The sequence below is a fragment of the Anarrhichthys ocellatus genome, unplaced genomic scaffold (assembly GCF_004355925.1).
Source record: "Anarrhichthys ocellatus isolate YVR2014 unplaced genomic scaffold, GSC_Weel_1.0 scaffold8, whole genome shotgun sequence".
NCBI classification, from domain to species: domain Eukaryota; kingdom Metazoa; phylum Chordata; class Actinopteri; order Perciformes; family Anarhichadidae; genus Anarrhichthys; species Anarrhichthys ocellatus.
Window position 1 is genome coordinate 10,628,524 of NW_022280038.1, and position 23,015 is coordinate 10,651,538.

At 42.2% G+C, this 23,015-nt stretch overlaps 2 protein-coding genes across 4 annotated transcripts in view; both read left to right on the forward strand.

Moving 5' to 3' along the window:
* The first annotated feature begins 8,765 nt into the window (after positions 1–8,765).
* socs4 (suppressor of cytokine signaling 4) lies at positions 8,766–11,321 on the forward strand. The gene is made up of 2 exons (XM_031848785.1): positions 8,766–8,821; positions 9,544–11,321. Exon 2 carries the CDS (start codon positions 9,564–9,566, stop codon positions 10,752–10,754), a length of 1,191 nt encoding a protein of 396 aa, XP_031704645.1. The 5' UTR covers positions 8,766–8,821; positions 9,544–9,563; the 3' UTR covers positions 10,755–11,321.
* A 4,917-nt stretch (positions 11,322–16,238) lies between these two features.
* The window catches only part of wdhd1 (WD repeat and HMG-box DNA binding protein 1), a 23,079-nt gene continuing 16,302 nt past the window's right edge, over positions 16,239–23,015 (forward strand). Inside the window, exons 1-11 of one of the 3 annotated variants that reach the window (XM_031848625.1) lie at positions 16,239–16,290; positions 16,385–16,479; positions 17,601–17,712; positions 17,840–17,991; positions 19,765–19,876; positions 20,297–20,347; positions 20,435–20,530; positions 20,651–20,743; positions 21,525–21,631; positions 21,742–21,877; positions 22,197–22,413. In XM_031848625.1, the coding sequence (XP_031704485.1) occupies positions 16,403–16,479; positions 17,601–17,712; positions 17,840–17,991; positions 19,765–19,876; positions 20,297–20,347; positions 20,435–20,530; positions 20,651–20,743; positions 21,525–21,631; positions 21,742–21,877; positions 22,197–22,413 (1,153 nt within the window). In that variant the 5' untranslated portion in view covers positions 16,239–16,290; positions 16,385–16,402. The other 2 variants (XM_031848627.1, XM_031848626.1) reach the window with 2 other exon arrangements.

Sequence of the window (23,015 nt, forward strand, 5' to 3'; positions counted from 1 at the left end):
TTATGTGTTGAGTGTTTGATAGACTGAAGGATGAAGTGTTCCTTTATGTGTTGAGTGTTTGATAAACTGAAGTGTAGATGCTGAATGTTTGGGATATTCAGTGTTCGGTTGTACTTAGCTCCACCTTCTTGTGTCACTTCTGGTTGCAGAAAACAAGATGGCGACGAACAAAATGACGAACTCGAAGCTTCAAAACGTCAGTCCACAAAGTAATGGGTGACGTCATGGTGATTACGTCCACTTCTTATATACAGTCTGTGGTTTATTAGAGGACTGGGACCTGAAACAAAGAACACGATGAGCTAAAAAAGGCTAAAAGCTGTAGAGACGCAGACCTGCTGATAATTATCTGTATAATTGTCAGTACGAGTCACTCTTCTCACATTACACATACACAGTATTTGTTTGAGTAATTAACAGGAATAAGAATTGATTTAAGGGAGCTTTACAAGCTAACCAGAACTTTACTTTGACCAACAGCTAAAATAGGCCCAACAGAGGACAAACTAGTGGATCTCCAGCGTGCATCCAGACCACGTTTCATGTCTCGGTATGCGTTTGTGTCACCGCGGCCCACACTTCCGCTGTAAGACAAGCTGCGTACACAGACACAGAGTTACTGGAATTTCTCCTCTCTGCTATTGATTTTCTGTGGTTTTTTTGCAAATGTTTACATGACTAGCAAGAGACATTCAATGCTTTTTTTTTTTCAAATGATCCCCTTCCCTTCTCTCTCTCCTCGGTGCATTAGAGGCCGGGAGGAGACGGGCAGGATGTGAGCCGGCCGATAAGCCGAAGAGAGACAGAGAGGCTGTCGGGGATCCTCTGGTAGTTTTGTCCGTTATCTGTCCAACAAAACCTGCATGGAGGGAAAAACTGTCGCAGCTTCTCTCTCAATGCGTTGGACTCTTTGTTTTTTACTATCATGAATGGGTACAGTAGGATATGAGGTCATGCTGCATGTGAGAGCTCCCAAAAGTACTCAATTAAATCCTCAGCTGATCAATACTCAGCCTGCAGTTCACAACACTGCAAACCACACGGCTGCTAATTTGGTCTCTGTCTTCTAATGGTCGTCGACTAAAGTATAATTAAGAAAGACCCGGTCGGACCACCACTCCGCCATGAAGGAGTGGTATTATGTTGAGTACTTCTACTGGCTAAAGTCATGGGAATGTGATAGCATCCTCTATCACTGACAGAGGTGGAAAGTCACATTACTTTTTCAGGCCTTTTATTCTCTTTATTAAAGCAGCTGAAGAACGACAGGAAAGGCGTTTTCATTTTGTTACTTTCTACTTCTTCTCCACTACATTTAACAGGGGTTATATACTTTGTACTCCTTATTTGACATTTATAGATACTTTTTAATGAAAAAAAAACATATATATACTTATATAATTTGCAGTACTGTATTGGTACTCTAGTTGAATAAAAATATTGGTCTAAAATTGGCTCCAAATTGTCGAATCCCAACATTAAAATGTGCTTTCATGTGATAAAAACAGAAAGAAGCTGTTCTAAAGTCTGGCGTTACAGCAGCTGATACTTCTGTATCTCTTTCCAGACAGCAGCAGGGGAACAGGATGTGGCTGGGTGGGTTCTGTCTTTTAAAAATGAGCTCTTCGCAGGCACCTCTTGTCACCAATCTCTCTGACGCTCAGTAGATGAGAACCAATGATGTTCTGGTTTTAATCACTCGCCATAGAGCCCTCCTGTCCTGTGCCTTGAACATCCCATGTTGGTTTGTAAAGTTTGCAGTCAGTCAGGATGCTCTCTTTTGCTCCTCTTTTAAAAGTTAACAAGAATTTGAACACGGTAACTTTGCCCTCCTAAGTTTCCTTAAGAAATATAGCCGTTGATGAGCTTTTTCTTCACCAGGATGGAGATATGTGAGGACCATGGAGGATGTGAGGATGCTGATTGTCATGTCTCGTCCTGCTCCCGGTTTACTTTTATTCTAACATTCCATTCTGGGAATATATATAAATATATACTGTATATATATGGTATGCACTTGTGTCAGAATATCCATATGTGTGTGTTTGTGTGTGTTGAGTCCAGTGCCCGGCTTCGGTTACACTTTTTCTAACATGACGGAGAGGAGAAACCTCTCCGGATGCACCTTGCTTGCGGGAAGCCGAGCGACTGCAGGCAAAAATAAATCTCCCCCGAGGAAAGTCGATACGGGCAGCTCACATGTCCACAGCAGATAAATATCCAACCCCCGCCTGCGTCTTAATGGCTACAAAACAATGTGCTGATACATGTGCCACTGTTATATGTGCAAGAAGTACTAGAATCCTTAAGTACTTTAAGTAAAAGTAGCAGTACCACAGAGAAAGGGGTACTTCACTTCACATGGTCGTGCAAACAAACTTTATTTATAAGTGAAGAAGTAAGCATCTAAAGTAAAATTACTCAATGGACAAAAAGGAGAGAAATAAGAAAAGAAAAGAGTTAAGGAAAATAAAGAAACACAGAAGCTTCACAAAATGGGAATACTCCACTAAAACACCAGTTCTCCATTGAGTATTAGTATTTTTATTACTTTCCATCTTTGGTGTTGTCACTGTAACAAAAGAAGGATGATTGTCATAAGAAGGCCTTATTATTCCCCAGAATAGACAAGCATCCTAATACCTACTGTAAATCATATTATTAGTCATAAATACACACATTATTGATCTAAGTTTGCATATTGATTCGACCTCCAGGAAGTAATTTATGTCATTTAATGTCATTAAGGTAAAATAAAGATTTTATAAAATAGCTTTGTAATTCTGGTGCATCAAAAGAGAACAAGATATCCGAGGACTGTTATTTAAAATAAATGCTGTGGAGAAACAGGAAACAGAATAATCCAATCATAAGGGGCGAGAGGATCAATCATACAAACATAAAACACATTCTGCAAGTAAAATGTTTTAAACATGAACATACATTTATGAAGAATAAAAATACACAAATACCTAAAAAATCTGAGCAAGCAAACCAAAATGTGTACATCTTTGTGAAGATCCACTTTGCTTTGAGGCGAATGTCTGACAGCTCAGGTTACTGCATGAGCACACACACGCACACACACGCACACACATACACACACACACACACACACACACAAACACACAAAAGAAATGGTGGAATGTTTCTTTAAGTGAGATGTAATGAGACCCTGTGGTTTCTACAGTGAGAGGTGCAGCGCTGCTGCTGGTCAGACGAGTCTTCTGAAACAGATCATTGGAAACAACTGAGACCAGTGGAGCCAGAGACTCCCCGCTGATTCAATTTATCATTTCTGTAATTCACATGATCGTACAGCACTGCCTCTGTCACACACATGCACACACACACACACACACACACACGCACACACACACACACACACACACAAAGGCAACGGTGGGATGTTTAACAAAAGGCAGCGTTTCTGTCTTTTAGATCACATGACTTAAAAATATGTAAAAATGAAAGTAAACCATAATATAATTATTGATGAAAACACTAAGACGGACTGTGACTTGGCCTGGGATTCAATCAGGAGTCTGGAAACAAGGGGTGTGTCCCATTTCCCTAAAAACATCCCTCCTCCTTTCCTTTGACTCCAGTGCTGCCACCTTGTCAAACAAATACTGCATGTCAATATCAGACAATTCTGCTAAAACCCCAGCTTATTTTCAGTGACAATGTTTAGGAGGGACGTTGTGCTTGTGGCCAATAAGTTATGGTTAATGTATGGTCAGGGTTTGGCAACCTAAACACTTGATTAAGGTTAAATAAAGATCAGGGTTAAAGCATAGACTGTGTATAAGAGGTGGCCCAGGCACCGTGACGACACCCGTTGGTTTGTGGACGGCTGTTTGGAAGCCTCGAGTTCATCGTTTTGGCCGTCGCCATCATTCTTTTTTTTTTGCAACCAGAAGTAACACAAGAGGGAGGAGCTAAGTACGACTGTAGCTCCTATGACTGTATAAGAAGTTTTTAGGCATCCAAAATGTTATAATTTAACTTTCGTGAAGTAAAAAGACACTATGAAAGATTTAAATATGTAAGATAAAAACGACGAAGCCCCAGACTGGACAACGCTCTGGTAGAGACCTGTCAATCACAGTAGCCCCGCCCTAAAGCATCCCCTGCTTTATGGTCTGTTTGACTCTAAATAGACCATAATGTACTAAATGAACATCATGCTGTATTGAAGAAGACTTGAAACTAGAGATTGAGACCATAAACTCATGTTTACAATGTTTCTTTAGCTGCTAAATGCTCCACTATGTTCACCAGTAGTTGGCCGGCAGGGCTCTGTGGGCTTTCAGAGATTTTTTTCACAGTTGCTTCCTGCGGCCAAAAGAAGATGTAAAGTTGCAGGAAAGCGATGAGCTGAAGACTACACATAGTCATTAAATCCATTGTTGATATAAAAATATTTACTAGAGCATTTTCAGGTTTGTGATAGCCACTTCAACCGTAAAAAATACAGGTTTGTGAGCAGTTAAAAAAAAACATAAACTAATGTGCATCAAATGCTGAACGCAAACAATCTGAAAATGTAACACAGGCATTCTGCAGTTCCATTTCTCCTGACTGCACTAAATGTTAATAAAAAAAATGAGCCTTCATATAAAAATACAAGCAGCAGAGGAGAGTCTCCATTCAATCAGCGCAGCATCAATTATTCATGACTGCTCCTGTCAGCTGAGCTGCTCCTGGGATCGATGCCTCCGTAATGTGGACTGATACGAGCCCCTGGTCGTGTCCCGGCTGCAGCAGGTTAATGGGTCGACCGGGTTTCACCCACTGCAGGAGGCCCTTCCTCGATAAATCTCTGCACCACGCCCCACCGACACACTTTATAGGTTCACAGCGAGTTGGTGCAGCGGGCTTCATACGTGTTTATGTTGTAGACTGTACATATAATATCTCACTGTCTGTTTTCCATCACTGGAGCCAGGCAACCTTCCGGTGTCCCCCAAGGCACTTTATTTGATCCCCTTTGAATTGTGCCATGAATTACACATAATGATGTCTGATAAGATATTAAAAGATAATTTCACAAGTCGAGAGAGTCTCAGCTTGTTTTAGTATCATTTTGTGAACTACATCTCTCGTCATCACAATATACGTCACCTAGCTAGATAGCTAACTCAGCTATGTTCCACGCACAAATGTAACATTATCTTGGCTGATGTGTTTTCATCCTCTTTTTATCAGTCAGGAAGAGAAAGAAAAAGCAAGACCCGTTTGTTGGTGTGAGAACATCCTGGTATTGGAATACTATCTCAATTATTGAGATGGTATTTCCAGCGGGAATTTGGAAGTTTTCTCATCCACTTCTATTAATTTAGTGTTTTGTCAGAGTTTGCATCTAGTGGTCGTGGGAGGAACTGCATCTCAAGGCACTAAGGTGTAATATCATCAACATCAAATTAGACAAGAAAACAAGTTTGGGGCCGAAGAAAACACAAAGATTGATTCATATTTATTTTTCCTGTTTCATTTGGTGAATGAAGTCTTCCCCTTCAGATCACATGTCTTCCTCTCTGTGGTTCACCTGACTTGGTGTGTTTGTGTGTGTGTGTGTGTGTGTGTGTGTGTGTGTGTGTGTGTGTGTGTGTGTGTGTGTGTGTTTTTCTCCGATCCATTATTCTCCCCAATCAATTTGTGCTGTTGTTCAATGAAGAGGCTGAATGTTTCATGGAGTGGGCGGTAAATGGGGAGTTTCTGAGAATCCATGAATGACATGATGAAAGTGTGAACAGTAATCCTCCTTTGATGTAGTCAGATTACATTATAATGACAGCTGACGATGCAGCAAATGGCTCCTGCAAGATCTGACAAAATAGAAACTAATTTGGATTTGATTTGGTATTTATTGTATTGAACTTGTATTTATATTAGCTGCATTAGTTGTATTAGTGTTTCTGCTCAGCTCAGAGCTAAATCTGGCACAATACATCTCTTCTAGATTAATGTTGGTTGTGCATGCTCTCTGATAAATAAATACATGTAATAAACAAAACTAAACTTTTTAGAACTTTTATTTGCGAACTCACCGTAACTCAAAGTACTGTTTAAGTTTGATTGCCATGAAAAACGTGAAGATGATGTTCATGGTCCCCACAAAATGAATCTTTATCTTCGGTATCTATACAAATATTTCCTTTGGTTTATTATTGTCTTTGTCAGGAGGAACATGTGATCTTCCGTGTATGTGTGAGTGAGTGTGCACCTCTGTGTCTGTCCACAGCTAATCTTTCTTGTGCTGCAGCAAGCTGCTTACTATTTTGGTTGTCCAGTTATTGCTGCATGCTCAAGGAACTTTCACAAAACACATTTTATTGCTTGTTTTACACTGACATCGACTGCTTGCTGACTCCTCACTCACTTCTTATAATGGCCCTGGTGTGTAGGGGCCACTAGTGAAAACACAGCTGAGTGCATCGCCCCCTCTCAGCCTGCAGCCAGAGACACAGTGGGGAAAAAACAGTTTCCACACGTTTATTGGTATAGACGGTGTGTTTGGCTAACAGCTAATGTACAGTACACACATTAGTTTAATAGATTAATATGATTTACAGCTATTAAACATCAGCATGATAGCTGTGTTTCTGTCAGCATGTTAGCATGTTGACATTAGCATGTAGATCCAAATGCATAGTTCATATGAATTTTAAGACATTTAAATGACAGAAAAAAAAACAAATAAATATTGAAAGAGCCAAAGTGAAGAGAGATTGGTTCAGAAATGAGACAGTTGTTTTAATTTGCATTAGTTAACCTATCGAACCTTTCTTTCTGAGGCTGTTGAATCCTTTCATCCAAAGTTCATAGTTTAGTTTCAGTATCTTACCTCCTTTTTTGGAGTCAGATAGATTTATCTGGTTGTTTGCCAGAACATGTGGAGTTACCTTCCTGCTGCGCTCTGTGATAATGTGAAGAGCATTAAATATTCAGTTAAGAGGAAGTTGAGTGTCACTACATTATCTGAGACGTCAGGCATTTATTGATGACTATCCTTTATCTGTTAGAGCCGAGGGGTCACACAAACACACGCACACAGGCACACACGCACACACGCACACACACACACACACACTAAACCACTGGGAGTAATATTATTGGTCTGGTAGATGTAGTCTATTTGCTTCATGAATTATAGATCTCCCAAAATGTCATCCACACTGTGTGTATGACATCACCTTGACAGATGAATCCTTTTGGCAGCACTTGCTGGAAGTTTTAACTGGGAAACTCAAATGTCTTTCAATCAATCAGGGAAGCTTTTTAAAAAGCTTGCTTGTTACCTCTACTGGGTTGAATTGTTAATTGGACCGAGCCTCCTATTGGCCGAAGCGGGTGGTGTGTGTGTACTGCTTGTAAACCTGAGGAATAATCTGTTAGTAGTTTGGCATCCTCTGCAGACAGACTTAAACTGTCCCCCCTCCATCTAGACACCAAAGGACTATAAGGCGTAGTAAAACACAGTTCATTCAAACTCCAAAACAAGCGCAGATCAATGCAGGCAATTGGCTCGAAATCATTGTACGAGACACATCTTACAATCGTGCCAAAAACAAAATGAAACTCATCAAGCTGTCTGACCACGTAGCAGCGGCTGAGTGGCGGTGATGTACTCAGCAGTGTGTTTGCTGGTACTTCTGTTAGCTGTCAGCCAAACACACCGTCCAAAACAATAAAAGTGGGCAAACTGTTACCACCCACACTGTGTCTCCAGGTGCAGGGTCACGGCTGGGAGGTCAGGGATGCACTCAGCTTATCTCTCATTCTGCCTGATATTTAGGACCCCCGGTTGGTAGGGGCCACTTAGTGATAACGCAGCTGATTGCATCTCCAATGCCCAGTCGCTACTCTGCAGCCAGAGACACAGTGGAGGGACAGAACAGTTTGCTCACTTTTATTGTTCTACACGGTTTGTTTTGCTAACTCTCTTTTTAATCACTTCTTAACACCCATTCTTACAGACTGACTTTTATGTGATATCATGTTTTAACTGATTTACCGCTTTATTTTATTATTCTTTATTATTTTTTGTATTCATTTAATTTCTTAGTTTGTTCTTATCTTATCGATTTGGTTTTATTGTTTAATTTCACCTTAGTTTGTTTTGCTTTGTTGGGCCTCACTCTGTCAAAGCACTTTGTAAACTCTGTTTTTAAAGGTGGTACATCAGTAAACTTCTAATTAATATTAATATTATTAACAGCTAACAGCTGACAGAACTACTAGAACACACACTGCTGAGTACATCGTACTCAGGCACTGCCACGCGGGCTGCAGACTAAATATGATGCAGTTTGGTGCAGTAGAATGTGAGATTAGTCATGGACTGACTAAGAGGTGCACATGGCTGCACGCACACACAGACGATATCCATCGCATGATCCTCCTGGAGGAGTCAATAATAGCAATAACTCACTTTGTGAATGAAAAAGCACTCTCCGGCTGCTCTGGTTATCTGTACTCTTTTGTTTTTTATATAGAATCTGTCAATGAACGTGTAAAGGAGACGTAGGAGAGAGAAGAGGATGTCTCACTGCCATTAACCCGCATTAAACCCTCCCCCATCTCCCGGTTCGACCCCTCTCCACCTCGCCTTTCCTCCCTTCATTCATTCAGACCCAGAGAGGAAGAGAGGAAGCGGCTGCCCCCTCGGGGATTCGGCATCATAATTATATAGGAAGCGGAACAGTCTGCCGTCTGTTAGAGCTGGAGCTGGCTGCAGGCGGGTCACACATGTCCGCTAATGTGCAGTGAACAACTGGTCGTAACATTGATGTGGATGTCTGACACTGTTTGGAAGGTAAGATAATCTCCTGCATTAATCTTCAAAGAGTTCATAACAGTAAAAAATGAAAATGACCGGTCTGAGATGTTCAACCTTCTGCTGCTCACAGACTTTGTATTGTAAGAGACCATCTCTGCAAACTGCTGCTATGTACAATTATAACAGACTGTTCAAACAATAGCTTTGTAAACATTTCAACAAAACTTTCCTGCTGACCCATCTCTGAATGAAGCATGAGAAGTCTGTTCCCTTGTTAGATGTTTCTGTGGGCTTTTTATACGGGAACTGATACATTTTTGTCTGCAGGCCGTTTCTGAACACTGCAATGATAATTTAATTTCTCGCCACTGGAGACGATCAGAAAAAAATCTCCACATAAGCCAGATGGTTCTGCACCAGACGAAAAAAATGTGGCTCCCAATAATATGTATTTTAGATATCATATCGAGGTACTTACTCACATGTTTCTTATGAGTAACCTTTACAAAATGGACCCCTCTGGCACAAGAAAAGAAAAAAATATTTTCTGGTACCACAGAACTCTTTGTGGTGAGTAAAAAAAGGTATAAAGTCCTTTTATCAATGGGGCTTTATGTCTGTGTGTCTGTTTCTCTTACCTCCCTTATGCACAATTTTACAACCTTTTGATAATAGACTAAATAATGTGTTAATAATATGAGTCATGCTCCTGTAATCTTGTTATGACTCAGGCGTCTGTTTTCTTGAATGTGCCACAGAGTAAGAAGAGGAAGCAGCCATGTCAGAGAAGAAGCCACGAGGCTCGGACACGCGACCCAAATCTGGCCTCCGCAGTTGGAGTGCAGACAGTTATGTTTGGCGGCGGAAGAAACGCTCCCGGAGCTCTCGCAACGGGTCGAGTCCCGGAGGGCTGGAGGCGGAGGGAACGGAGGAGCTGGGCGTGCGGTCGACATCCTGTCCGAGGCGGCGCAGAGAGAGAAAGTGTAGCTGCTGCGCTCTCGGCGACGCATTGACGTCCGCAGACATTGATGTGGTGTGTCGGAAGGCCTTGTCCCGACGCTCTCTGCGGCAGAAGTTTCAGGATGCTGTGGGCCAGTGTTTTCCTCTGCGCTCTCACCATCATCACCACCATCATCATCACCACCTTCCATCGGGATCCTCGCGACCCTTCTCGGTGCTCTTCTGGTCCAAACGCAAGATCCACGTCTCAGAGCTCATGCAGGACAAGTGTCCCTTCTCGCCCAAATCCGAACTGGCCCGATGTTGGCACCTTGTAAAAAATAACACCACCCACCCAAGTGCCCTCAAGGACATGGAGGCTCCCCTCAAACCCAATGTCTCATCCTCTTCTACCTCCACGCCACAGACACCTCTCTCCTGGGAGGACATCTGCTGCTCTCCTGGGCCTGGAGGCACTAGTCTGGAGGACTGGGACCCTTCTTGTCCTCACGGGGGAGCAGAGGGCAGCTGTGGCCACACCGACTACATCCTGGTCCCGGATCTCCTCCAGATCAACAACAGCTCCTGTTACTGGGGTGTGTTGAACCGCTTCGAGGCGGAGGAGCTGCTGGAGGGCAAACCGGAGGGGACGTTTCTGCTCCGGGACTCTGCCCAGGATGAGTTCCTCTTCTCGGTCAGCTTCCGTCGCTACAGCCGCTCCCTGCACGCACGCATCGAGCAGAACGACAAGCGTTTCAGCTTCGACGTGCGCGACCCGTGCATGTACCGGGACCCCAGTGTGACAGGACTGCTGAGGCACTACAGCGACCCGGCCACCTGCCTCTTCTTTGAGCCTCTCCTCTCCCAGCCGCTACCAAGGTCCTTCCCTTTCACCCTCCAGCACCTCTGCAGGGTTGTGATCTGTAGCCGCACCACCTACCAGGGCATAGACAACCTGCTGCTGCCTCCTCAGCTCAGGGACTACCTCCAACAGTACCACATCAAGTGTGATGGGGCCTGCGCTGTGTGACATGTCCAAAGCAGGCCTCATACCGTGGAGGGGCAAACAAAGGCAGGATCTCTTGGCAAAGAGGCCGTTTGAATTTCAAGTAGCTTCGCTGTTGCAGATCTTTGAGGTCTAAAAGGTGCAGAACTGGAGAGTTCTTTAAGGTCTTTGTTGATCTTGATCTTCAAACAGATCCATATACTGTGGGAACACATGGACGTAATGCGTCTTCTTTCAGTGTTAAGGAAGGATTTGAAACCTTGGATCTTGACAGCGTCTGGAGACAAGTCAAGATACGCTGAGAAACCTGTAATGAAGCAAACATTCTCCAGAACACTTGCCTTAATATCCTTAATGGTGTAAAGATTCTCACAAAGACATTAAACTTTAACCCTCATTTTCTTTGTGGAATATTGACTTCTGATGTTGGAGCATTTCCCCCCTTTGATTTCAAGTCAATCTGTTGGAAATCATGTGGGCATCTATGATCTCTAGAGGCCACTAGAGGAACTGCACCTTTTCTGATTTCAATGGCTGAGTGGAGTAATAATAATGATAATACATTTTATTTGTATAGCGCTTTAAAAGGTACTCAAAGGCACTTTACGTGGTAAAAACAGAAACAAAAAAATCAGTTACAATATGAACAAAAGCGATGACATAACAGTAAGGGACAACACAAAAAACATACATAGCTTCACAGGTTATAAGCAGATTTAAATAGATGAGTTTTAAGTGACAGAGAATGTCTGAGGTGCTGGGGGAGGGAGGTCCAGAGGGAGGGGCCAGCAATGGAGAAGGCCCTGCCCCACCAGGTCCGATGCTTGGTCAGAGTAGGGGGGGTAAGGAGGTTGGCGTCGGTGGATCTGAGGTTGCGGGAGTCGCATCGTAACGAAGCGTAGAGAGTAAATGAGTCAAATTGAACAACTTAATGCTTCATCCACACAGCATACCAAAGCACATTGATATCAACAGTTGAGTGACAACTTTGTGCGGCTATTTGTTCTGTAATCAGCGTAGCATTTGACAAGCAGATGCTGATTGCACCATGCTTTAATGCTACACTGGTTACAGAAAATGAGCCAAACATTCAAATGATCACGGAAACAGTTTAATGTCCGTCTACTCCTCTTCTATTTCTATGCATGTACCATAGTATAATAAAATATGTGATGTTTTGCTGTTGACTTTGTCTTGCACACAATCAGTGCTGTCAAATGTCTGAGGTAGAAGGACTCTTAACGGCATCTAATATCCAAACATAATTAATTCTGCATTATTTTAAGACTCTTGTTGGGGGGAAGTGGCACAGCGTGACTGTTGTCAACATATAAATCCTGTTGACCTGTTTAACAAATCACAAAATTCAAAACCACATCTCCCTCCAAAGTCTTTGTGTGAAGACTGAGGTTGTGAACCACATTTACCTCCTCGAGGGTCAGTTGTGTCGGGCAAACTGAAGAACAGAGGACGGGAACAAGGACTCTGTTGTTAACAGATATGAGTGGGAGAAAGGCATGGTGACAAAAAAAAGGTTCAAATACTGTCCCAACGGCTCTTCTGAACAAACACAAATGTGAGCTTCAATGGGACAGTTTTCATCTTGTCAGCCACAAGATGGAGGCACAACTGCACTTGTCTGGACTCAGTTGCTTCTTCTTAGCTGAAAGCTCCTTTCTAGATGGATATTTCAACATCGGTTGTGCCTCTTTAGCTTTCACAAGTACTGTTATCGCAAACAACTGTTTACACGTTGGAGATACGGTGGCCCTGAGAGCTCGACGCACTGCCACTGGAAGAAAAACACATGCAAATAGAAATGACGTGTGTATCATTTAGGAAGAGAAAACGCTGCAAAAACGCAACCAAATATGGAAAAACCTGCAAATCACACAACAGAATATTTTTTCCAAATGTCAGATATTTGCTGTAAATCTATAGCTTCACCGTTCTGCTGATTACTAGCATGTCAATTCAAATCTGAATCATGCTACAAACAGCATTAGTTTATTTCGATTAAGTGAATTAAAATGTTTTTTAAACTAATCTCCGTTGTTCTCTGTGACTTGCAGTGTTTCTGTATTTGACTAAAACTTTTTATGGAAAAAAACAGTAAATTACTGGCAGCAATTTTGCTAGTAATTGACTGTACAATTTAAAATACTCTATTAAAAGAATACAGCAACTTATAAACTTACTTATAAACTTTTAAAAATACAGTATTTTAACCGGCAGCATACAATTTACAGTATCTCTACTGTATCCGAGAAATACAGTAACTTACTGTAATCAAAATGTACAATAATTTGTTAGCAGCAAGCAGTAATACTGTGAAAATAAACCGTCAGGATCATGAGAACAAGCTTTACGACTCCCAGAATGCATTGCTTTCACAACGATAAAGTGCATAATACAGTCGGTTAGTGTTAGAATTTCACTGTAAATTAACATCAAAGTGTTTTTCTTTTCAGAGTTGTTTTTTCTAAATGCTGTATGTGAAGACGTTTTCTTCTTATGCTTGTGTTTTCTAAAGTTGCTCTGAACTCTCAGGGCCACCGTGAGTACTTGAAGTATTTGAATCCCTTTGTTTCCCCCCTCGAGGCTTATATTGTATTCGTCACACTGATACACAAAATAACAATAAATGCCATTTACACTGCCCCCGTCGTCTGACTGTTGTCTCAGGTTTTTTTGTCACCTCTGGACCGATTTCATGGTGCAGCTCAAGTCGTGCTCATCCATCCGTGCCCGTTCACGCTGCAGCTGTGGGCTTTTGTAGTCAGACAGGCTAATGGGACGGAAAATGCTGCTTTTGAAGTATCGCTCTGAAAACAATTCATCCCGCTGTCTGCAAAAGGACACCTCTAAATGCCAGCGCTTCAGCAGAGCAAATGGAGAGATAAGGACATGAAGAAGACTATTTCCGCTTCATAAATGGGATGGAATGCAGATTATTTTTTTTCAACTGATTCATGTCATTCAGCCTCTCTTCAACCAGCAGTGTAAAGAAAAAACTGCTCAGGGCAAGTGACTTGTATGAATACAAAACAGTGCATGAAATAATCATCACAAGGCCATTTGGTTTTCAGGCCCCAAAAGTTTTTTTGTCAGTATTTGTCATACTCGTTTTACTTTATACGTGCTTGAGTAAATTGGCCGGTCTTTTGTTCTGTTTTTCCATTATGTGTTTTCCTATTCACCAAAGTTCTCTATGTCATATACGGTTTACGTTTAGATATAGGGAATTAAGTTTGAGTTCTTAATTGTCACCTGCACAACAATTACAATGAAAATCTTAAGTTCTTAAGCTCCCTCCAAAACTGCATCCAAATACCAATATGTATAAAAAAGAAAAAATCACGAGAGTACAATTTAAGCAGAACGAGTTGAAATATCGGGATGAAATATAATATAATATAAAATACCGAATAAAGCAAAAAAACAGGTCAACATTCATTTAAAAAATGTAAATGTATAAACAATGTATATATATATATATATATATATGCATAGCTGGACAAATAAAAAGTAAAGAATAGACAGGAGTGTTAAGTACATGAGTAGTGTAATAATAGGTGTAAATATTCTATAAATAAATGTAAAAGCACATATTCTACTGCACTGGTTCCATTTGCTTTCTTACCTGGTTAATTACTGATTGCAAAATGTTCTCTCTCTCTCTCTCTATATATATGTATATATATATACATATATATATATATAGTTATATAAGTGGAAAGTGACATCCATGTATCAATACAGTGGGAATCAGAGCTGGTTTGTTAGTTACTGTGGGACATGGGCTACTTGCTTTCAGACGAGTGTAACGTTGGACAAAAGTGAGACAAATTTTAAGCTTCAAGATTGTGGCCACTCTACTTTCAGACTGTCAAACAATTAAGAATATTTACTATATTATGAGTATTTTTATGGCAATGATTATCAACAACATCAGCTGACACCTAAAGGCTCAATTATTTGTGTAAGTAATGAACAATTGCTGGATTCTGCTTCTTTTGAACCTTTCTCTAAAAGTCAGGTTATATTTGAGCCTCCGATGCTTCCATTTTGCTTTTATTTGTTTCTTAATTGCAGGCCAACACTGAATCACTGGAGGTAAACCGCTCTGACAGCTGATGAACTTCTGTCAGATGTGAAGCCACAGACAAAGTCTATCTTTGACTGTCTGCATGTCAGCGCTCAGTCGATGGACAGGAGTTCAGGAGCCACATCTATTGATTTTCCTGAACCACATGCGGTTATAGCCAGCATCATCTTTCAGCAGCTGCAGAAGCAGCGTTCTGTTGTGTAACATTAGATTCAGAATACATTTGATATCCAAATCTGAGAAAAGAAACGTACAGTCATTTGTAATCTAAAACACCAGTTCCAGCACTGTTGCACATGTTCACACTCTGATTCTTACATGCTGTTGTATTTCACTGACAGAGTACTTCCTGTTGCACTAATCAAATTCTCCCCCGAGACGCCGCTCAAACAGACGGGTGGCAGGTGGTCTCTGGCAGCTAAGATGAGCATTGATAGATGCTTGTATTGATCCATAATTAAAGGTATTAGTGGGTGAACATTTGTTTCTGTCTCATTTATGTGTTTGCAGAGTGAAAAAGTGGTCTGAAATACAAGATGTGATGCTGAGAAATACATTTTTCACCCAAATAAGATAGTAATCAAATCTTTAGCAGCTGCTCTCAATATATATTTAAGAGTCTAACTTTTCATTCAATATCTGTATTACTTACAATACTAATATAATATAATAAAGAATAAAGATGATTAAAACAACCGTATAAATCAGTTTTCTGCTGCGTCAGACATAAATGTGAGATTATCCAGCTGTAGAATGAACTAGTTAGAAAGATCTTTGATTTGCAATTTGTTGTACTTGTATAAATATGAAGTTAAGTTTGGTTGAATTAAGGTTTTTTGTGTACAATTAAAATGTGTGATTTTTATTTGTATTATAAATATAATTTTGCTCGACTAGAAATTACAACAATAAAATGTAAAAAATATATATTAAAAGTCACGAGAATGAATACTTAAACTTAAAATTGTGATTGTTAACTTCATTTTTGAGGGAAATATTGTACTTTTAGATTATTATTACAAAAATATAAATGAACAAATGCTCCACCTTCACCAGCTGCAACATTAAACTGTACACATGAATGCATCAATAATCATAATCCAGTCATTTCAAATATACTATTTTGAAATGGGCCATTCTGCAAAATGATGTACTTTTCCTTTTGGTACTTAAAGTATATTTGATACTTTTGTACTTTTACTAAAGTAAGATTTTTCTTTACTTGTAACAGAGTATTTTTACACAGCAGTGTTGCTACTTTTACTTTGCTAAAAGCTCTGAGCGTATTGCCTCTTTGCTAAATCAGCTTCTTCTCAAACGTAGGCGGGGTTACGCCGCTTGCGTCATGACGTAAATATGGCGGGAGTGGTGACGCTGCGCGTCCTTGTTTTCAACGCAGCGCGGGAGATTCAGGAAGAAGAGGATCGGATCTGGAGTCAGTGGAGTCAGCGAGTAAGTTGTCAAACTAACGAACTATCTGCTCGAGTCACAACTCGTGAGACGACGTCTTCTTATTTATTACTCGGTTTCTTCTTCTGCTCGTCAGTCCGGAGGTTGAGTTAAGATGCCTTGTGAGAGGAAGCCGATGCGCTACGGCCACTCGGAGGGACACACCGAGGTCTGCTTCGATGACTCCGGGAAGTAAGTTCAGTCTATTTTATATTGTTTTAATTCATTTAACTGTTAAAGGTAGCTGATCGCTGGAACTCGTCTTTCTGGATGTCCTGATATTTATTCAAATATTCAACTTTATTTCCAGACACGAGTCCATACAACAACAAAAACAAATACAATCGTAGTCTTTCATTTACTTCTACAGGACTATTGTACACTCAACTTTGAACTCTGACTATGTATACTGTACTCTATGTATACTGTACTCTATGTATACTGTACTCTATGTATACTGTACTTTATACTGTACTCTATGTATACTGTACTCTATGTATACTGTACTCTATGTATACTGTACTGTATACTGTACTCTATGTATACTGTACTTTATGTATACTGTACTTTATGTATACTGTACTTTATGTATACTGTACTTTATGTATGCTGTACTTTATGTATGCTGTACTTTATACTCTACTTTAGTTATACTGTACTTTATGTATGCTGTACTTTATACTCTACTTTAGTGATACTGTACTTTATGTATGCTGTACTTTATACTCTATTTTATGTATACTGTACTTTACGTATACTGTACTTTACGTATACTGTACTTTACGTATACTGTACTTTATACTGTACTCTATGTATACTGTACTCTATGTATACTGTACTTTATACTGTACTCTATGTATACTGTACTTTATGTATACTGTACTCTATGTATGCTCTCAGTCCTCATGATGCACACTAATGAGCTGATTTAAAGGAACAGTGTGTGGCATTCAGTGGGGTCTATTGATAGAAATGGAATATAATATTGATAAGTATGTTTTCTTTAGTGTATAATCACCTGAAAATAAGTATTGTTGTGTTTTTGTTACCTTACAATGAGACGTTTATACCTACATATACGGAGCGGGGCCTCTTCACGGAGTCCGCCACGTTTCTACAGTAGCCCAGAAGGGACAAACCAAATGCTGGCTCTAGATAAGCACACTCGTGTGTTCACGTCAGACGCAGAAGTTCTCCTACACGCTTGGCACACCGGACACGTCCCGAACACTTCACCTTTAAATCTTTACTTTCTGAGGAAGATGAAACAATTGGTTTGACACGTTTCTGCTTCACAATATTCAAATTTTCAGGTTCATTGTAACCTGCGGGAATGATGGAGATGTTCGTATATGGGAGGGTCTGGACGACGACGATCCAAAGTTCATCACCGTGGGGGAGAAGGCGTACTCACTCGCGCTCAAGGTTGGTCACCACCTGTCTTCTGCTTGTTTTGGGATCTTTCAGGATGTTTGATTCACGTTCCACCGAGACCTTTGTTAAAATTAATCCGCTGTCGGTGGAGGATTGAAACGTGTCCTTCCCTCCACAGAACGGCAAGCTGGTGACGGCGAGCTCCAACAACACGGTGCAGATCCACACGTTTCCCGACGGCGATCCGGACGGCATCCTGACCCGGTTCACCACCAACGCCACACACGTCGCCTTCAACAGCAGCGGCTCCAGAGTCGCTGCCGGGTCCAGGTGCTTATGACCGCTTTAAACAAAAACCAGAACGAGAAGCTGAGGCAAAGGTGGCAGAGGTGGTGAGATTTGTAGCTCACGGATTAAAGGCGGGGTTGGTAATCTTCCTCAAAAAACATCCTTCCATCCTGACAGCAATCAGTGAGTCATATGAAACGAGGAAAAATAGAAACAATCTGTGGCTGTCGCAGGCCTGTAATTAGCCCGTCCATTCAGAACGAATGTAATGATTGGGCGGGTTAACTACCTGCACTCACTGTTCATCTTCCACAAGCTGAGAGCTGAACAGCTGTGAGTATTGATAGCAGCCATGTTCATTGTTTACCTTCATGATGATCATTTTGGGGGAGGGGCTTTGGAAGGAGGCCTGAAGGGACAAACCGTCAGTGTTGACCACTTGGAGACTTTCTCACTAGATTTAGCAACCTTTGGAGCTAATGCTGCTAATTTCATTGGACAAGAGTTTGTAACACTGGGCTGTGTTTTAAGGTTGGATCATTTTTAAAATCTAGTGTTTCTCAAGATTACCAACCGTGTCTTTAATAGAACTCAGTGGCGGGCCGTGCATTTTATACCTGGGCCTTCACTGCTGTCCTGCAGCTGAAACACAGCTACGGTTATTATTTGTTTCGTGTCAAAATGAAGCTCAACACCTATAAATACAATAACGCCGAGAGTGCGTCTCCTCTCTGCTCTGACTGCAGCGCGAGGCTGCTGTGAGAGTAGCCGCCTGTGAGTGCTTTGGGGCAGCGGAGGTGCTCACGGCAGCTCCCGCTGCTCGTTCACGTCAGTGCAGAACGTACGTGCTTTAACATCAGAGTCAAAACACCAGAAAAGTCTCCAACAACACCAGAACAAGTCGCTAGATTTGTCACTAGTAGCTTTTGACAAAGGGTTTGGAAAGTCGCAAGATTTAGCGAGAAAGTCGCCAAGTTGGCAACACTGGCACCGGCTAAATATGTCCCCAGAGCAACATTGGACGTAACAATAGTTCCTATCGCATATAAAGTCGTAACTGGCAGACTTTATCGTTCAATGAGCTGCTTCAAAGTGTTCCATTACAGAGACTCCGCCCATGTGGACCACAACCCGTGACAACATTTTGAATATATATATTCAGCTATGAGGGCCTCCAGCTGACTGATGGGTTCATCCTGAGCCTGATCTCAGAGAAGAACCGGATCTGAGAGACGAGCGGACGTCACGTCAGCTTTGTTAAGCGATGCGTGTTCTCTGCTCTCCGGCGTGTCCTGTGGCTGCAGGTGAAGCTGTCGTGCGTAACGTGTCTGTTGTGTTCAGTTCGCCGTGACTGAACCAGACTCTGATCGTTATTAGGTTTCGCTGTTGTTCCAGCACAGCACGGTGTGCCTGAACCATTGCTCCGCCTCACAGACGGAGCACCGCTTTGAATCAGACTTGATTGGACATAAACGTCTTGTTTTGCTCCCAGAATTGATTCGCCCCGAGCCAGTTTATCACGGCAATGACGGCACAGAGCATGGCGCCTTATTGATGCTTCTATTTCCACACCGGTAATTTCTGTTGTGGTATTGATTGTAACAATTCAGGCATCTGAGGCTGTTAGGGCGAATTTGACATCTGCATTCTGGCGGACGTCGGCGGAAATCAGCATTATTTTTGCATCGATTTTATGATTTTCACTCGTGCCGCTTCGCAGCTGATGTCTGCTCCGTTCTGTCGCCGGTAGTCACGCGTTCACGAGCCAGTTTCTCACACATTTATTATTTGTATTATCTCTCTGTTTTCCTCCAGTGACTTCATGGTGAAGGTGGTGGAGGTGTCGGACAGCAGCCAGCAGAAAACGCTCCGAGGCCACGAAGCGCCCGTCCTCAGTGTCACCTTTGACCCCAAAGATGACTTCCTGGTGCGTAAGACGTCAGGAATGCAACGCTGAGGTTGAAGGGGCAGTTCATGTGTTTTTGAAGTGTATTTGTATGAGGTTCTTCTCCATAGTCAGTGTTTTACTACAGTTTGGAGAAACGGACAGGAGGACCTGCATTGATGGTGACTTCTCTGAATGAGTCTCTTAACGTATAATTCGATTGAGATAGATTTAACCAAACCTTCAACAAAGAAAAGAGTCTTTTGTTTTGTCAGCATTTAAAAGCTGCAGCTGTCACAAGGCTTTGACATCGCTTCTGCGGCAGAGATCCTTGTGATGGGAAATATAATAATAATGATAATAATAATAATATCACAGAGGGAATATATTGAAAGGCTGAGACTTGTGTTACGTTTTCAGCAACAAATACAAATCTTCTGCTCTCTCTCTCTCTCTTGTCAGGCGTCCGCCAGCTGCGACGGCTCCGTGGTGGTTTGGAATATCGAGGAGCAGGTACGTCAGTGTTTTTTAAATGTTTTTTTCATGTGCACTCCCATCAGTCCAGTGTGTGGGATGCTGATCTGCTTTGTGTCCGTTCAGTCTCAGCTGATCAGTTGGCCTCTGCTGCAGAAGACCAATGACGTCAGCAATGCAAAGTCTCTGTGTCGGCTGGCCTGGCAGCCCTCGACAGCAAAGGTCAGCGACGCAACTCTTTACATCTGCACCCTCCAGCACTTCCTCCATGCAAACCACATCAGGGATTAATACATTGATTGTGGTCTAATCCATGTCAAAATGTCTGTGTGCGTGCTTTAGTTTTTAGCGGTTCCTGTGGAGACGAAGGTGCACCTGTACGAGCGAGGGACCTGGGATCATGTGAGCACGCTGTCCGATGATCTGCAGACACAGGTAGGTGAGGGCCGGGTGGACGTACACATGTGCACATGTTCAGGGTTAAGTCGTCTTCGTTAAAGGCCGATCTGCACTGCTGATGAGAAAAAGTCGAGAATCATGGTGAAATCGATGCTGATGATGCTACAACCCACGCATACAAACCAACCAACTAGCGGACAGCTGGCCACTTAGCTAGCTTGTTAATTCCGCCATGATGTCACTCATCTGTTGATATCAATGTACTTTCCCACTCTGTGACAAGAGTCTGTGGTTGAAGCATTAAGCTATTACATTTTTAATAAGTTTGGAGTCTGGCTAGTTAGCTAGCTACCTTGCTAATTCCATGCTACACGTTGGCCGGTGGCAGCAATGGGTCGACCGGTCTCTCTGCCTCACTCCTCGCAGGGAGGAGAGTGGGAGCTCCAGAGACTAGCGAGCATACTAGCCAGCCGTCCTCTCCTGAACTCCCATCTGCTCTTCTCCTGGCAAAAGTAGCCTGCCGGCGGCGTAGGGGTCGGCTAATACGGTCCCGTTGGTTAATGTTAATGTTCTCAAGTAACACTCGAGGGTCCCGGAGAGTGAGAGGCTGTACACACTGAGAGAAACTAGTATTTTCTTCAGCCAAGCTCCTCTTCTTCTCTCCAAACTAAGCTTGCTTGCTGTTGTGTTAAAACTCCATGTAGTTCATGTTGTTCTCGTTACTTCCTGTGTTCCTTTCGGCTCTTTGTCCCCCCCGTCATCCTTTATGTGACACACATGAAGTTTTGTTTTTCCCCCCACCCTGCTGTCTCTGCAGCTCATCAACGTGGTGGCCTGGTCTCCGTGCGGTCGGTTCCTGGCGGCCGGCAGCGTCGGGGGTGCGCTGACGGTGTGGGACGTGAACAGCAAGCTCTGCGTTGAAAGGTAAAGATCGGCAAAGTTATGAGCTTTTGAGAGTTGTTGACCGATGCAAACTATGTCGTTCAAAGCGTTCAGGATCTTCTGCAGCTGAAGTTGTCTCGTCTCTGCTGCAGGCAGAAGCACGAGAAGGGCTTCACGGTGTGCGGTTTGGCCTGGAACCCGTCAGGCAGCCAGGTGGCCTACACAGACACAGAGGGCTGCCTGGGTCTGCTGGACGGACTCGGCACCTCCACCTCCACCAGCACCAAGGTACTGCTCAGAAAACCCATTTAATACAACTCTGTAACACCAACTAAGATAGTTAGATAGATTTAATACTTTAAGTATGTTTTCCTGATTCTACTTGCATACTTTTACTTGTGATGTGTGGAATTAGTACTTTTACTAAAGTTAATAATCTGAAAACATCCTCTGGTGATGAGGTTAGAAATGAAAGGTTTCGGCCTCTTTTCTGTTAAAACTGTGGACATTCTCTAAGATTGTACTTATCGCTCCTTTAAATTTTAATCTCTTGATATTTTGATGAAAATATTTCTGCGTTGATTCTAATGAACTGCGTGACTTTCAGCAGGCGCCAACGAAAAAGACGGCGAAAAACTACGACGACCTGTTTGATGATGACGATGATGGCCGACTCATGGATGAAGGGCTGAGCGACACCAACTCGCCGGTTAAGAAACCCGTCGGCAGGGGGGGCGATGATGACGACGACGACGACTTCCTCGTGCCTGCGACGGGGCGGGTGAGGAACCGAGGGGCGATCCTGGACGATGAGAACTCGCTGGGTGAGTGAGGATGCAGATAAACGACAGATTAAAGAAATGAAACGACAGGAAGTGTGTTTTTAAAACGGTTTAAAGAGTAGCAGGACACTTCATTCACATTCAAGATGTCCGCTGGACACACGCTTAGCAGACGAGTCCTTGCAGCTCAACTCTCATAGTTCATGCAGGCAACTTGGTTAACGATAAACTTGGAGGCGAACTCGCAAAAGGATTACGCTGCTATTGTTATGAATAAATTAGGCAAAAATAAACCCTGAAGCCCTCTGAACCCCATCGGTAGGATGGAAAAGCATGTTTCTTTAGTTTTTACAACGATAGCCAAAACTACACCGTTTTTCACAGCCAGAAGTTGTAAAGACCTTCATTATAGCGAGATTTTCATCTTTACGATGGTCCTTGAACACATCATGTGTCACCAAGGGTTTAGTCAGAAAACAAGCGAAACGAAGCTTAAAATTGTGATATTTCATCAAAAACATTTATTCTACATGTCATTTAAAATCTTGCAACAATTAAACCGTTTAACCAGATGAATCTTTTTTTAAATACACAATTTAACTTATATATGACATAAATAATGATTTATGTCATATATATATATA